Genomic DNA, 17,275 nt, shown 5'->3' with positions numbered 1-17,275 from the left:
ACCAATAAAGAGTCAGTAAACGACACTATAAGAGAAAGTAAAACCTGGAGTAATCACAGCGAGCTAAAAGCCAGTGAATAATAAGACAGATCAGCTGATCTCGGTGGTGCGTAAGGAGTTCGGTGATGTATGAAGGGGCCAGTCCATTTAAGGCTTTGAAAGTGAACAGGAGAACCTTGAAGTTAATTCTGAACTGTATAGGGAGCCAGTGGAGAGAGGCAAGTATCAGAGTAATGTGGGTATGCTTTTCAGCTCCTGTTAAAAGATGTACTGCAGCATTCTGTAGCAGATGCAGACGGGAAAGAGAGGTCTGATTAATACCTGCATAAAGTGCATTACAATAATCAAGTCTCGATTAAATAAATGCATGCTAAATGCTTTTTCTAAATGCTTAATTATACCTAATTCAGCTACATTCATACCTAAATTAATTATCATGCTAAATGCATAAATGCTTTTTCTAAATTTTCGAATGACAGAAAAGGCTTAACTTTGGATAAAAGTCTTAGCTGAAAGAAGCTTGACCTAATTTGTTTATCCATTTTAAAATCCTTGTCCATTATCACACCCAGATTCCTAATAGAAGATTTAACAAAAGGTTCCAAGCAATCTAGATTCAAGTTAAGTGGTTCATTGTTGCCACTTGGATGAAAAACAATGACCTCAGTCTTATTTTCATTGAAATTTTAAAAATTCAAGGCAATCCAGACTTTTATGTCCTCCAGGCAGTCCAGCAAAGGTCTTAATTGATTATTATTGGATCGCTGTAGTGGGAAGTAAATTTGAGTGTCATCGGCTTAACACTGAAAGGAGACGCCATGTTTTCTTAGAATTGAGCCTAAAGGGAGAATGTACAGGGAAAAAAGCATAGGCCCCAGGATAGAGCACTGGGGGACTCCACAGTGGAGAGGAGCTGAAGAGGAAATACAGTCTAAACTCTGTGTCCAGCCCCCGTTTCACACTGTCCTGTGTTTGGCACTTTAAGTATTATGAGAACCTGCCCATCACTGCTGTTGCATGTTGCACCATTGTCCTGGGGGACAGCATTTAGTGCCACAGTATTCCTGAATGGGTGTGGTATGACAAAGGCCACTTGACTTAAACACGGTTTATCTGAAATGCACTCTCCTGCCCGAAAGATTCACTGCAAAAGAAAACCTACTGCAAAGCAGCCAGTTTAATGTAAAGAAGCCCAATGAAAATGCATCCAGGCTGCGGTCATTGCTTTCCAGCTACATTCATACCTAAATGTTTCTGAAAGACTTCAGTGATTTAATCCAGACCTCAGAGAAGAAGCAGAGCCAAAAAGCCAGGACCCATGTATTAAAGTAACCGTGACCGATGCAGACAGATCGCACAGGGAACACTAAACACAGGCATTGTGCTTTTGTTTTTATTTAGTGAACCTTTATTGTGAGAGCAGCAGTTACAAAACATGGCTACTGTATCCCAGTGCAGGAGCAGATAAGCTAAGTGTCAGCGCCCAGCAGTCAGATTACACACAACTACCAGGTGTGTATTTTGCACATTCAAAACAAAGGCTAAACTTGAAAAAATTACATTTAAAAAAACAAACAAGATGCATCTGCAGTTCCAAAGACTGAATATCGGCACAAAAATCCTTCATTCACCAGGCACTTTAACTACTGATGTAACGGTGGCCTACAGTCATACCAGATCTCCCTTTCCTGTCTTGGTGAAATACATTCTGATTACTATGATATTTGTTGTATTACAAAATGCCAAATACATAGAAAAATGTAAAAATCCCCCCCCCCAAAAAATAATAATAAAAACAGTATAGTTCTTGGACAAAAACTGATATTGAAAAACAGGACCTTCACAATAAATAAAGAGGCTCCTGAAAATCCTTCTAAAATACAAAAAAGAAATAAGAGTATATATATGTATATAAAACAATACAACCCCCCAACCCCCTCCTCCCCCAACCCCATTTAGATGTGGTTAGTGCATGGATTTGTACATTATAAACAACAGCGGCTGGGACAGTGTTCCCCGGATCAGGTGTGGAAGAGCATCCTTGTACTGTGGATGAATCTGCCATAATCAATGGTAAAGTACAAGTAAATGAAGACTTAATCTGGACATTGCCTGCATTGGCAACTGCGACCTTCAGTAGTCAGCCAGAAATACGTGTCCGGTGAAAAATGCCAAGCTGACGAAAACCTCATCGTCCCGTCACACTGACACACACAAACAATTCAGAGGGGTAAGATGACCTCTTCGAAAAAGAGGTGCTCTGATTCTGGCGTCCAATTCTCTGACATGGATATTATTCTAAACAGAACAATTCAGTTACAATTAATACAAAATCTAACTAATACAGTTTTAAATTTCCTACTGCTGTCACCAGCACACGTGACCCACCAGAGCCAAAGTCTCACTCACACATGACTGCACGTTCGGTTGGCTGATCCACTCCTGGCGGCGGGGGGTGGGGGTGGGGGCAGGCCACAGCTGTGTCCCTTAGAGGTAGATCCAAAGGTTTCATGAGGCAAGGATGAAAAGTATAATGATATCTTTAAAGAATTTTAAAACCTCTGGAGTCACGTGGCCAGAAGACATAAATTATGTTGGTGGTTTGGTGGCTGCGCTGGGATTTCGTCCGACGTCTAACCCATCCACTACATCTATATAAAAACAGACGGGAACACAGTCTCTGTGGTTGTATAATCCATGTCCATCTCCTTCTCCTCCAAGAGAGGTGGAGAGGTTCTCCGCATGATCACACTTTGCTGTCAGAAGGCACCTCCCCCAGGGCATTGACCAATTCACTGAAAGAGGGTCGTTCCTTCGGACTACAGGCCCAGCAGCGAACCATCAGCTTGTAGACCTTGGAGGGGCAGCCCTCAGGATTGGCCAGTTTCAGCTTCCCCGCCTGCAGACCTGTGAGAAACGTGAGAGCACAGGGTGAGGAGAAGGTGGCAGGTGCACAGAGCGCGGGGTGAGAAGGTGGCAGGGGCACAGAGCGCGGGGCGAGGAGAAGGTGGCGGCGAGGGCACAGGGCGCGGGGCGAGGAGAAGGTGGCGGCGAGGGCACAGGGCGCGGGGCGAGGAGAAGGTGGCGGCGAGGGCACAGGGCGCGGGGCGAGGAGAAGGTGGCGGCGAGGGCACAGGGCGCGGGGCGAGGAGAAGGTGGCGGCGAGGGCACAGAGCACGGGGCGAGGAGAAGGTGGCGGCGAGGGCACAGAGCACGGGGCGAGGAGAAGGTGGCGGCGAGGGCACAGAGCACGGGGCGAGGAGAAGGTGGCAGCGAGGGCACAGGGTGCGGGGCGAGGAGAAGGTGGCAGCAAGGGCACAGAGCACAGGGCGAGGAGAAGGTGGCAGCAAGGGCACAGAGCACGGGGCGAGGAGAAGGCGGCGGGGGCACAGAGCGCGGGGCAAGGAGAAGGTGGCAGCGAGGGCACAGAGCACGGGGCGAGGAGAAGGCGGCGGGGGCACAGAGCGCGGGGCGAGGAGAAGGCGGCGGGGGCACAGAGCGCGGGGCGAGGAGAAGATGGCGGCGAGGGCATAGAGCGCGGGGCGAGGAGAAGATGGCGGCGAGGGCACAGAGCGCGGGGCGAGGAGAAGGTGGCGGCGGGGGCACAGAACACGGGGCAAGGAGAAGGCGGCAGGGGCACAGGGCGCGGGGCGAGGAGAAGGCGGCGGGGGCACAGAGCGCGGGGCGAGGAGAAGGCGGCGGGGGCACAGAGCGCGGGGTTTAGGGACAGGCCTTCGTAAGAGTTCGTCATCCCCCCACATATAGTGGACCAGAGTGATTTTGGCCAACATCACTGTTTGTCATGATTACATTTAAGTACCAAAATCACACAAAGATGTGCAGAAAAATCAAAACCCTTAAACCTCTGATTGGGCTTTTATCATATTTTTTTACTTAAATTAATGTAACTGTATAAATGCTTAGATTATGACTGTGGTAATAAATATTCCCATTCTTTTCATCATGTTCCAGTACCTTAGGAACCGTGGAGGCTAAGCATCTGGAAGACGTTAGCCTCAGCCAGCTGCTGATTGCTCGCGGTTACGGAGGCTTTACGGATACCGGTTTCATTTTCAACCGACTTGCAAACATTGTGGCGACTGACCCGCTAAGCTGAGGCCACACTCTGACCTGAGCAAGCCTGCAGCGCTGCGAGGAGACGCCAGGCTTTGGCCCTGGTGGTTTGGTCAGGGCAGGGATGTGATGAGTCCAGTGCTTCTGGACCGGATTGTTCACCAGATGTGACACGAGGGAGGGAATTCCTCTGTGGTCCAAAGAGCACATCTGTCACCAGGCTGTGATTTACTGGTTGCCATGGTGAAGGTCATATTGTCCAGCAGCTACTGAGCTTTCATCATCTAATAAAATTAGTTCCCAAGGTAAAATGGTGGCTGAGAGTCTAAGAACACTCCAAAGATTAAAATCGGCAGTTAAGAGGAAAGCAGATGTTGACTGGGAGGAACGAAAGAACAACGGAGAACGTGCAGAATCACGAGAGGCGCTCACCTTCCAGAACCTCATCGTCGCCAAGCTTGGTGTAGGGCAGCTCCCCGAGGCTGAAGACCTCCCACATCAGCACCCCGAAGGACCAGACGTCTGTCTTTGTGGAGAAGTCGTCCTCAAAGACGGACTCCGCCGGCAGCCAGCGCAGCGGGATCCAGGCCTGCCGGTAGTGGAAGTACTCGCTGCGTGTAAACAAACACCAGAACGTTTCGGGGGGGGGGGTCACACATCTGCTCTCCTGCTCGCTGTCTTCACTGCCCTCCATGAATGACACTTGGTCATACGCTTTAAATACTTGTTTTATTTGTTTTGGAGGAGTATGCAGACAGTCCTGCCCACCTTATGCTTACAACACAGATCAGGGTGTGTATGCAGATTTGTGTATGCAGCAATATGACTGCAAATCTGGTGCATGCAAAAATCCATGCAGATTCATAAAACCAGCAAAAAAAGTAAAAATGTAAATGACACAATCCTGGGGATTAGCTATCAAATCATCACAAACATTTTTGAGATTTTAACATGACGTGCGAGATGAAGTTCATGGAGTGTGCACTGACTGCATAAATGCAGCAAAATGGTGGTTTGAAACCACCCATCTATCCACAACTTCCATAAATGCTTATCCAGTAGCCTGGACACCAGTGGGCTGGTAGCCTTTGCCCAGCAGCCCAGGGGACAAGGCAGGGGATACCCTGGATGGGATGCCAGTCTGACAGGTACTTCCACTAACAATCACACACTATCAGGAATTTAGAGGCACCAGCTAACCAAACCAAGTGTTTTTAGACCATGGGAGGAAACTCGAGGGAGGGAATGGTATATAAATACAACATATCCATTAAAATATTCACTTTTCTCCATCAGGGGGCAGCCCTGCCTGAGTCACCGCTTTCTGGTTAAACTGAAAGCGACACAGTGGCAGTTTGTTTTATTCTGGTTGTTCTGCCGCATAATGTAAGAAAATCATTTAGGGAACTGGAATCGGAACACTGATTCTGGACTGTAGAATTTGTACTGAGAACCCAAGAGTTACCAGTGATTTGTTTGAGTTTGATGTTAAATACAAACTTCACCTTTTTTTCTTCAAGACAAGACTGAACAAGAGACTATTAGCCCTTTATGCCAGGGCCGATGCCCATGCCTAAATTCCGGCCCAGTTGTTGCATTCACTCCAAAAATAACTGTGGTGTCGGGCCCATTTTTCTGGCCCTGAAAGACTGTTGGGTCAGAGTTGGGATCACGTGACATCAGGAGGCGGGGTCAGAGTCGTCAGAGCAGAAAGCAAAAGTTTACAAAGCAATGCGGAATGAATTGGAGATGGCAGGGGTTACAGTAATGGAGCCGTGAGCAAGATTTTAAAAATGAAAAAGAAAGTTGTTATTGCTTGTAATGTGACTGTGAACTTTAATTACGTTTGGTATAAGTCGGATGCCTTCCAAGGATCTGTTAAACAAAATAGCATATCGTTAAACACTCAGTTGTTTTGTGTGTTGGATGTGTGTTGTAACTAGGGCTGCTTCATTTTTGAACATTTTTGTACAGCCAACCCGTTTTTTGTAACGACAACTTAGCTAACTCATAAGTTACCATTAGAGTTTGACTTCGGTATACTAGCCGGTGATTCATAACGTACAGCTAACTGCTTTGTTACAGCAATGAAAATGACACTCACGGGCTATCTTACGTAAAATTTACCTGTTGTGTCTTTTGTGTGCTTGTTTTAACACAGGTGAATAGAATGCAGATAGACATATATTTATTTATTCCACGTGAAAGATTTACATAGTTCTTGATTATTTGTATATTTGTAAAATAAAAGTTTACCAAAACGTTTCGTACTTTTCATGTCTTCACTCTCCCTATTAAAGTAGTTCATTTATGCATTTTGCACCCCCTACTTATTTTATGTGCATTTGTGCCGATTTGACGAGAAATTACTATGCATTGTCACCTTTATATGCTAATTCGTACTTCAGTTGCGATATAACAGTTAAAATGCACAATAATTTCTTATAGTAGCAAAAACTCACATAAAATAAGTATGCATTTACATTGTTACAACAATCGATTGCCACATGTATGGCTTTTAAAGGTAAATGAGGGACATTCAGAAATTTTGAATGAACTGTGTTGGGTTATACCCAGGAACGATAACATATAAAACTAAAAAATAATGTAAGCATTCAAAAAAATCTTTCATTCATACCATCTGACACGGTCCTCCATTTTATCTTCACTATCGAAACGGTACCCTTCTCACAGCAACACGCACACACTGACATCATCATTGTACCCTTTCGGCACCAAGTGCAGTGTGAATGCAAGATGGTTTTTGGTGAAGCTCAGCTCTAGCCAAGCAACTGCACCGGCATCCCCCTCGCCCTGTCCCATCCCAACCACCTGCATCCCTGTACTCCCCACCACCCATACCCGCCCCCCCCCCAGTCTCTGGCCCCACCGCCCATACCCTCGCCTTGTCCCCCCGCCCTGTCCTCGCTGCGTTCACCTGTTGTAGACGTCCTTGCTGAGGCGGAGGGCGGACACCTTCACCTGGCGCTGGCTGCTGATCAGGCAGTTACGTGCAGCCAAGTCCCTGTGCACCAGGCGGTGGTCGGCCAGGTGCTCCATGCCCTGGGCCACCTGGGCACAGACGGCCACCTGGGGGACGAAGTGAGACAGATGACAAGGCGGAGCGTTACGACAGAACACAATACAATAACAATACTTCATTCGCTCCCTATTCACCAATATCAAAAATGTGGCTAGTATTGCTCCTCCCCCCAGAGAAGTTAGGGTTTGGTGCTAACGGTGGGATCAGTCTACTGACTACGAGATTCAACAGGTGACCTTCTGATCATGGGCAGACTACTAATTCAAAGAACCACACACCACCCCAAAGAACTGACGTGGCCAAGCAGTGTGATCTCCAAACACTCCAGCTACTCAGTTTTTTGGCTTTGTGTGCATTTGTGTGTGTGTGGGTCCGGTACAGAAGAGGGTCAGGATCTGTGCGTGTTTGGAATGGGAGGGAGGACATTTACATAATAATGTCTCTCTAAGACCTTAGTGGCTATTACATAACAGAGGACAGCCATCAGCTATAAGTGGCCTCTCCTACTTCCGCTATTTATAGGTCTTAGAGCGATCATTTCTCGTCCTTCTTTGGTGGATGGGACTGGCTTTCCCCCCCAAGCACGTGCCGCCAGGAAGGGCAACGGCTTCCAAGCACACCCACCTTCTGCTTGGTGCTCAGTGGTTGCGGCTTCACCTTGTCGTCTTTGCTTTTGGAAATCCTCAGGAACTGCTTCAGGTCCCCCTGCGGACGAAGGAGCAGAATTAGGGCAGACATGTACAGGCTCCATGGATTCTCAACAGGTGAGTATTAATCTGAGGCAGATAGAAGGCAAAAATCCACCCCCATGCCCCCAAGTGGCAGGTATGGAGACACCAACCAGGTCCCCGTATTCCAGTATCATGTAGTGGGGCTCTGCCTCCCGGCAAAGGCCTAGCAGCCGCGCCACGTTGGGGTGGCTCAGCTTGCCGAACATGTCGCACTCGCGCCGGAAGTCCAGATGCAGCTGCTCGTCTCGCGCCTGCAGGCTCTTCAGCAGCACCACCGTCTCGGCCTCACCCTCCTCAATGCCCTGGGCTCTGGCCAGCAACACGTCTCCGAATTCTCCCTTTCCTGGAGGCAGCAGGATGGGCACATAACTCACGTGTGTTTGGAGAAGCGGACATGCTGGTGGAAAGCTCCAGAACGGCTGGCATAACCACAGCAGAGATCCCCTCTGATCACAGCGAGATCACAGCAAGCAGAGATCCCCTCTGATCACAGCGAGATCACAGCAAGCAGAGATCCCCTCTGATCACAGCGAGATCACAGCGAGCAGAGACCCCCTCTGATCACAGCGAGCAGAGACCCCCTCTGATCACAGAGAGATCACACCGAGCAGAGACCCCCTCTGATCACAGAGAGATCACAGTGAGCAAAGATCTCCTCTGATCACAGCGAGCAGAGATCCCCTCTGATCACAGTGAGATCACACAGAGCAGAGAACCTCTCAGCCTTACAGCTTAATCACTAACACTGAAAATGATGAACTTAATAATTTTTATTTTATATTTGATATTTCTAAGCTCTGTTTGTTGTTTTAATCTTGCAATAATATCCCTTGGGATGGATAAAGTTATCTTCCCTAATTTTACGTTAATGCTGGTGAAAAAATTACATTCTCAAAATGTGTCTGGAGAAGATCAGATGAACTGATGTAACAACTTGAGACCTTAAATAGTGATGCAGAAAGCCCTGTGAACAGTCAGTATTCCCAAGAGTGATGTTACTCCAGACATTCCCTATTGTTTCTACAAGATCATCTCTATGTTGTAATTAAAACCATAATAAGTACAAGATTCAGCTGGGGGGATGGGGAACTCCATGATATGACCGCAAGCCAAGTGGTTTAAGCCAGTGCTGACATCATCTTTAGTAGCGGCGTCAGGATGGCGGGGGGGGGGTTGGTTTCCTGCAGAGACTCTCCACTGCAACCATGTAGGAGAGAGTTTGATGGGGGGCGGTGTTGCACAACTTAATATTTTAAATGCAAAGGTCTATTTATTTGGGGGAACAATGCAGTCAAATTATACACTGGGGGCAGACGCCCACCCCCATCTCCCCATCACCCAGGTTCCTATGCCGGCCATTACTATCAGGCACCATTACAATGTATCAAACCTAAACCACCCAAATCTGTGTTAAAGGACAGAGGTCCATTTAGGAGAGTGATGTTCTGCATGTATGCATGTGTGCCTGCAGGAATGCTATTTCTGCAGTAGGCTGTCTCACTACTGATTAACGGGGCTCAGTGCCGACATAATAAATGAGTAGCATACTTAATGTGCATGGATTATTGTTATTAATTTTTTCAGGTCACATTCATTTGTTAACATGAATCTTATACAGCCAGATAAAGGGTCCAGCATCCTTCAGGGCACTGAGACATTTACCCAGGGTGGTGATGGTGTGCAGCTTTTCCCGAGGGAAGTGCAGCTTATCATTGCTGCTGTGCTGCTTGTTAGCCGCAGCAGCGGTGCCCAGGTTAGTGAAGGCCACCTCATCCTGGATCTCAGCCGTCGTCTGGCCATTCTGTTGCACAGCACCCCCTAAAGGGCACAGCACAAACTGCATTAGACTGCATCTATCCAGGCAACGTAGAATCATCCAATGGAACTCTCCCCATTCTTAGGTTTTATAGTTCACTGAAAATCCACAGAAGAAAATGATGTGCTTTCAATATTACAGGCGTGCTTTCAGTAAAAAGAGCAGACGTTTTGTAACATTCCAAGTTTAAAAGCTGCTTGGAACAGAAAACAATTATATATCTGTGGGGACCAACAGCTGAAAGATCCTACAACTAAAACCTAAAGGTTGTCTCTTCATTCTGCTATTCCACTCTCAGGCTGTAGATGGCGCCGCTGAGATGGCACGTGCAGGGTGCCACCCCACGTTCTGATCGTTGAGCGACACCCACCATTGAGGCACTCCATCTCGGGCTCCTCCCGCTCAGTGCTCTTCTGCAGCCTCTTGGCGTTGCGCCTCTTCTTGCAGTAAAACATGAGGCCCAGTACGACGATGATGTAGGCCACGGCCGCCCCCACCGACAGCCCGATAGTCTGGATCATCTTGTATGGCGCCTTCTCATTCTCCTCAATGTGCTGCTGCACCGGCTTCTCTGTTGGGGAGACGGAGCCATGGAAGAGACCTTTAAGCATCCATCTAAGGTCCAAAAACATTATATTCCAGCCTCTCTATCCTGATACTGAACAAGGCACTACACTTAAGCGGACTGAAAACACAGGTCAATAATTATTCCAAGTGCACTCCTTGCAAACGGAATGTGCGTTGCTATAACGACACCCGCAACACGGCAAGTCAGTCCGCGTGACAAACTCCCCTCCTATCTGCTCCACAGCACGGGGACCATCCAAAATTGGATCGAAAACTTATCTATACTAAGATGACCTCTAAGGACAGTTCTGGTTCTGTTGGACTTTCTCCATGAGGACAAGGCACACTTGCTTCTTCTTCTGTGAACGCCAGGTAACATTTGAGGAGTCACACAGCAAGCGACCACCATCGCGTGACACTTCTGCTTACTGAATTAGTAAGGGCACAGAATGCCCACTGTAGCTGCTGGTGTTGGACTATGCCAAAGATATACAGCAGGTGGCGTTAATCCTGTCGGTCACTGAACTTCAGATAAGGATGTAAGGATGTCCCTCGGATAAACTATATGGGCTCAGAAATGTTTGTTTCTTCTGTTTTGGTACAGAGGCATGTAGTTCTGTAGGTCTTAGTGGTTATCAGCTAAGACTCACCCACAACGTAGAGTTCTGCCAGTGTGGAGCGGATGTTGCAGCTGTTTCCCGCGATGCAGGCGTACTTTCCCGTGTCCTCTGTGCCGACATCTTGGATGACCAGGGAGCCGTTTGGCATCTTCTGGAACCTGTGATGCAGGAGACGGAAAATAAGAACATCAGCAAATTTCAAAGAGCTTGATCTTGGGAAGCCCTGAGCCTATCCTAGTACTGTTGTCAAAAGTATTTAAAGTATGGATTCTTATGAGTAAAGAAGCTCAATACTCATTTTTTTAGTATCGATACTACAGCCTGTGTTCTGAACTCTGAGGCTCATAGGTCTAGGTGTGTGGATTGGTAGCCTAAGTGTAGCATCACACACGGAGTGTTAGTAAGCTGACTGGTTTAGAAGTAACAGCTTTCACCACTGTGCTTTATCGATAAGGAGCACAACTGGAGTGATGTCTGGAAATACTTTGACAGGAGTTTACGAAAGCTTGTACAGTTTTTACTGCAAACAAAATTTCAGCACACTTTTACTGAGTTACATTATATAACGTGAGTGTCAAAAATAGTATAGAATTTCAATACTTTTCTTGGTATCATATCGAAGTAAGGGGACGCCAATGTTTCACCCCTAGAACTGGATTTGTTTGGGGAAATTATGACATATTTGTATCTCTGCCAGTAACAGGCCAACAAGGACTTCAAATTAACACCAACCAGGTTCACAACAGACACATGCATTGTTTCCTGGAAGCAGCGATGAGTGACGTATCATCAGGACCAAACGCCAAACGAGCCCTGATCTTTGCCTCCAGCAGTTATTAGCAGGTATGGTACATTCTCTCCCAGCCAATGTGGGCTGTGCCCTGGCAGCAGCTCCTCACCTGCTTGTGCTGGGGTCCAGAAACTTATCCTTGATTCTCCACTGGATGTAAGGCTCGGGGTCACCGGTGGCCTGGCAGTGGAGGATGGCCGTGTGGCCCTGGTACACTGTGGTATTCTCCGGTCCGAGCTTAAACTGAATGTACTCTGCAATACAAGAGGGGCCACAGTGTCTCAGTGTCACAGTCTCACAGTGGCCCTCCCTCCTGCCAGGGAAGACATGAGGTCTAGAGGCAGCAAACCATAACAGGCCAAAGTTTCGGCACAACGAGCCAAGATTCAGAATTTTCTGCTGCTTCTGGCCTTTCAGTATGACTGTCTACAAACAGACTTGCCGTAACACTAATGGAACCCTGGTCCCTTCATCACTGTCTGTAGGTGCAGGATGCAAAACCTAATGCCCATTTTGGAAGGTGAGAGCACGCTAGGGGCCGGGTCCTGGTGTCCAGAAGGAGAGGATATCGAATAGATCAAAGGGCCTGAATACCACACAGTCAATGGCTCCTGCTGCCTGAACCATGGACCTCTGTCCCATTCATCAGTCACCATGACAGCGGGGGGCACCAAGTGCCTGGGGCTCCTAAGGTAAGCAGCTGCGGCTGGCGAGGCCTGCAGAGCAGACTGTGCGGCCACAGCAGCCAAATAGACCCTATCTGGTGTGTCTGGCAAAGAGGAGAACACATTCTGCTGGAGCAGTGTTTCCCAATCTGGTCATCAGGGACCCACAGACGGTTTGCATTTTTGCTCCCTCCTACCTCCCCACCAGGAACTTGGAGGGAGCAAAAACATGGACCGTCTGTAGGTACCCAAGGACCGGGTTGGGAAACACTGTGCTAGAGCCTCAATTCCCCATCACTGACAAAACTAACATACATAAGTTGTGTGTATGTGTGTGTGTATATAAACTAGCACCAAACTGATAAAATGGTTTTTGATCATGTGACGTTAGTATTTCAGGCTAATGATCCTGAACACTGATGGATAAGCTTCACCTCAGAGTATCAGAGCTATCATTTACTTTTATTAATCATAATCAGAATAATTTCCTCAGGGATTAATAAAGTATGTGGTTACAGTTGCTCCAGGACAGTAAGAAAGTAATCAACGAGTTAAACAGATATTAGTTTCTCTTATGTTCACATTTAATATTTGACATTTAACTCCCATTTTAGCAGAACAGCAATGTTTGGAGGAAGAAGCATGCAGCAAACGAACCCACAGCCTCCAGTTCTACAATGCTACCACTACAGGCACTAATCAGCCATTGGATCAGATGAGCATTACTGTGAATTATAACTACTGTAAACTTGATAAAAACCCCTTCCATAAAATTTACATCCCTCTAAGGTTTCACCTGCCCCACAGAATTTCAGGGAACCAGAGAGCCAATTACCTGCTACAGCAAAGTGGACCGGCGCACGGATCTCCCCCTGCAGGCTGTTGGAGGCGATGCACGTGTAGTTTCCCGCATCGCTGCGTCTCACTCTGCTGAAGTGCAATGTACCACCATTCTGCTCCACACGGGGGGGGATCGCACTCCCATCTGCAGGGGGCGACAGAGAAGCAACTTCGCCTTAAGTAGGAAAGAACTGATGAAATTCACTGCATTCCTTCAAGGTGTCCTGACTCAGGTGGAATCTGTCCCCTTTGCCTGTCAGACGCCGACTCCCGTGTCACTGCGCTCGGGCTGCTCAGGCGTAACAGGCTGCAATCAGAGCACCGATGGAGCCACCCCGCCCAATGCCCCACCCAAAGCCCAGGGCCACCCCCAGAGGTATCACCCACCTGACATGGTCCAGTGGATGATGGGCTTCTCCCGACCCTTGGCCGAGCACTGCACAGTGAGCGCTTTACCCAGCTCCAGACACTGCAGTGGCTGAGGGGTGGGGGTGAACTTCAGCTTCTCTGGGGGAGGGCAGAGAGGCCGTGGGTCACCATGTTTACCTGTCCTTTTTACAGCTGGGTACACTGCCTTCTGAGTTTTTAACTCGAAGATGCAACGACAGTGTGTCTTGGAGCTTATGTAAACATGTCTAAACTATTTAGATAAACTAACAAAAAATCCAATGACAATGAGGCCAACATTTTCTAAAACGTCCTGGCATAGTATTGCGGATTGGTGCCCTCTTCAGGCCGGCTGAGTGCAGGCGAGCACAGTCTGGATGCTCACCCAGCACCAGGACACGGGCATGGCCCTGCAGCATCCCGCCCGGCGTGCGACTCTGGCAGCTGTACATCTGGCTGTCATACACCTCCACGCTGTTGATGCGCAGTGTGCCGTTTGGGAATAGCTTGAAGCGTGTGTCCTGAGGGAGAGGTAGAATAGGGACAAAGGGGGTCAACAGGGAGAACAGATGATATCACAAGGTCGGGGAGTAGTAGCTGGCAGCAGGGATGAAGGAAACACATCCTGTCCACATCAGCGCTGTTCAAGATGCGAGTATGTATCAAGTGTTTGACACTGATACTCCTGAACATGCTGCGTTTCAGATGTAGGGATGGAGGACTCTGAGAGGGGCAGGATTCAGCGAGCGTGCACACACACACGCACACACACACACACACACACACACTTGTACACATGAGCTTTATTTTTTTTTTATATGAGCAATACTGAAACCCCGCCTACCAAACATTAATACCATGCATAAAGCAGCCAATTACAGCTAAGGAATGATGATTGACATGAGCTATGGGGGGGAGCTGCAAAGCTAGTGAGAGGAAGATAGAGGAGGCAGTCATTATCCCAATAAATTACCAAAGAGGAACTGCGCCACCAAGTGTCTCAGTGTGTAAACTTACGATAAGAATAGACAGTCCATATACATTTCCTGTCAGACTGGCCCAATGAACGTGCTACCACACCATTGCTATGGCACCAGTGAAGAACCAGTATCACTAAGGCCTACTTGGAACACTATCAGGCTGGGTGGGGGGGGCAATGCAGCCTCACCTCTGCGGTGATGGGGGCCTGGTTCCGGTGCCAGGTGACGACGGGGTCCGGGGTGGCCGTGGTGTGACAGTGCAGGTATCCTGGGCGGCCCTCCTCCAGCTGGCTGTCCTCAGGCTTAGTGACCCACTGAGGGGCAGCTGACACATACACATGGAGAAAACGACTCAGAGGTGGAAAGTTCAGGTCCAGAAAGTAAAAATCCAGACCAAGATTTTGTTTCAACCAATCAGCGGAGTATAATGAGTCAGAGTTACAGAGTACTCACCCTGATTGGTTGAAACTAAATCTTGGTCTGAATTTTTACTTTCTGGACCTGAAATTTCTACCTCTGCTTGGTCTGATGTAGGCAGAGCACAGAGTCTAGCTATACGGGGAGCTATGGGGGCTTGTGTGGGGGTCGCAGTTTGGAGGGCACTCATGCTTACTGGCCACAGTGACGGTCAGGAGCTGCCGTCTCTGGCCGGCCTTGTTACGGGCGCAGCAGATGTAGTCTCCTGAGTCGCCGCCCTGGGTGGGGCTGAAGACCAGCTCCAGGCCGTCCTGCCGGACGCGACCCTCAGAGGGCAGCGGTGAGCCATCCCGCTCCCACCACACGTCTGGCTCGGGATGGCCGCGGGGGGGCCTGCAGGCCACGCGCTGCATGGTATCCACCGCGAAGGTCTTCGTCATGGGCTGGCTGATGTCCTCGAGCTCTGCGAGAGCGGGTTGGGCAGAGTGAAACGAAAAGAGGGACCATGAAGAATGGGTGCGGAGGAGGGAAAAAGAAACAGGGATCATCAGGAACCAAGACAATCTGGGGGGCGGAAGGGGGTCACATGACACATGGAACTCAAACATCTCGCTTGTATGAGACCTTCATTGTCAGCTTAGTGGTAAAAGGGGTTGCAGTAAATCTTGCTTTTACTGTGCAGCACTGAGATTTTGGTGATAAAAAGTGCTTTGGGGAGCAAATGTATCATTAAGGCAGGCAGAATGTAGTCAGAGGTGCTAAGTGATGATTCATATCCGCTAATTCAGACCTCTTCACCACAGGCCCTGCAAGCTGAAGCTTAAGGGCAGACTACCACTGCGGTATAAAACCACGTTAATCACTGCGATCTGTGCAGGAAGGCGCCTGTTATTCCCAAAGGTCAGCCTACATGCGTTTGATGGCCGATAGCTGTTCTGGGAACCGTGCTCAGATTGTGACATACAGCAGGACCACACCAGGCTCTGCTAGGAGAAAAAAAAAGCTGGAAGCTATTTGGAAGAATCCTTCCCTGTTGCTCAAAACCCAGAACCCCCAAGGCACAACTCAGTGTAAGACTAATGGATTACGGTCAGATATTTAGGGAATAAAAGCACTTAAACGGAGCTATGATCTGACTGGCTAAAGTGGCAAATGCTACGCTAAAGTCTCTCTTGCAAGCTTAGCTTTTCCTGCATCAAACAAGTGTAAAACAGCATTTTAAGGCTTCAGTTAAACATGATAGTGTTTAGGTTGGTTTCAGGTTGAAGAGGATACAGGGGTTGATGTGTGCAGTTGGGCACAGGACACAGGTGGCATCATTTAATGGAGTGTGTTGGTGTCTGTCTGAAAAAAGCCACCTCCCACCAAACTTTAACAGATTCTTTTTAGCCTAAAATGACACATCCCCTCCAAATTACTTCATTATGCTATTAGCCCTGCGCACAGTGCCGATTTTGGATTTTTTTTGCATTTTGTTCTTCACATGTTAGGGCCAGGTTAACTGAATATTCATCACCATTTTGAGTCGCCATGGAAATAAAGAATCGTGCCATCCTTCCATAGGTGTGTGTCGGTGTTTGGCCCAGTGTGGGCGTGTCCAGACTAGTTCTCATACCAGCCAATCGTAGGGTGGCCTGCAGGGTGACGGTAGGGCCCCGTGGACCCCGGGCCACACACTTGTAGAGTCCTGTGCTGCGGAGCTTCACCTGGGTGATGAGGAGGGTGCCGTTGGTGAAGACAGCCACGCTGCGGGGGAGAAGGGGGTTAGGGTTAGGGTTAGCCTGGGTTCAATCCAGCTACTCATGGGGAACATCAACCAATGAGTGAGGCTTTGCATGTACTTGTCACCCTGCAGTAGCTTAATTAGCAATAAATTTAATTATCAAATAGTTTTGAAGGGCCGGAACGATGTCACATGCTCAGAATACACTTGCCACCCATTTTAAATATCGAATTTTCTGCAGCTATTTAAAGCACCACTGAAACAGAGTAATGTGTTCTATTAAAAGCAGGCTGATATGATTTATGCTTCACCTGTAATAGGCACAGTACTCTAATTTATGGACCTTAAATACTAGTGCAGGAGCCCAGAATATCCAGCTCGAGCTGTTCGAGTCATAATTACTATGAATCTCGGCACTGCGAAAGGAAGCAAAGACCGAAAACTTTGCACACACACATTTGCAAACCTTGGGGTGGGAACACGCCACAGAATGAGAGAGAAATCAGAGCCTGCGGCCTGCATGCTTGCCGATGGGGAGGGAAAGCAATGGGCGTTGTGGCAGATTACAGACCTATGCAGCTGTCCCTCCACCCCCTGCTGGGCGTGACTGCTGATGACAGGT

General features: G+C 48.3%; 1 protein-coding gene across 1 annotated transcript in view; it reads right to left on the bottom strand.

The window, feature by feature from the left end:
- Positions 1-1,379: 1,379 nt before the first annotated feature.
- The window catches only part of LOC111836879 (inactive tyrosine-protein kinase 7-like), a 73,342-nt gene continuing 57,446 nt past the window's right edge, over positions 1,380-17,275 (bottom strand). The window contains exons 6-20 of the mRNA XM_023798525.2: positions 16,546-16,676; positions 15,127-15,393; positions 14,702-14,838; positions 13,919-14,054; positions 13,534-13,653; positions 13,142-13,291; positions 11,751-11,895; positions 10,882-11,009; positions 10,035-10,235; positions 9,511-9,666; positions 7,959-8,191; positions 7,742-7,822; positions 7,013-7,164; positions 4,507-4,685; positions 1,380-2,907 (exon numbers count right to left, since the gene is read on the bottom strand). Coding sequence (XP_023654293.1) covers positions 2,747-2,907; positions 4,507-4,685; positions 7,013-7,164; positions 7,742-7,822; positions 7,959-8,191; positions 9,511-9,666; positions 10,035-10,235; positions 10,882-11,009; positions 11,751-11,895; positions 13,142-13,291; positions 13,534-13,653; positions 13,919-14,054; positions 14,702-14,838; positions 15,127-15,393; positions 16,546-16,676 — 2,377 coding nt within the window. The 3' untranslated portion in view covers positions 1,380-2,746. The remainder of the gene's footprint in view (positions 2,908-4,506; positions 4,686-7,012; positions 7,165-7,741; positions 7,823-7,958; positions 8,192-9,510; positions 9,667-10,034; positions 10,236-10,881; positions 11,010-11,750; positions 11,896-13,141; positions 13,292-13,533; positions 13,654-13,918; positions 14,055-14,701; positions 14,839-15,126; positions 15,394-16,545; positions 16,677-17,275) is intronic.

This window comes from Paramormyrops kingsleyae, chromosome 20 (assembly GCF_048594095.1).
Source record: "Paramormyrops kingsleyae isolate MSU_618 chromosome 20, PKINGS_0.4, whole genome shotgun sequence".
NCBI classification, from domain to species: domain Eukaryota; kingdom Metazoa; phylum Chordata; class Actinopteri; order Osteoglossiformes; family Mormyridae; genus Paramormyrops; species Paramormyrops kingsleyae.
Note: the sequence above shows the minus strand (reverse complement) of the source record. Positions and strands in the feature narration are given on the sequence as shown.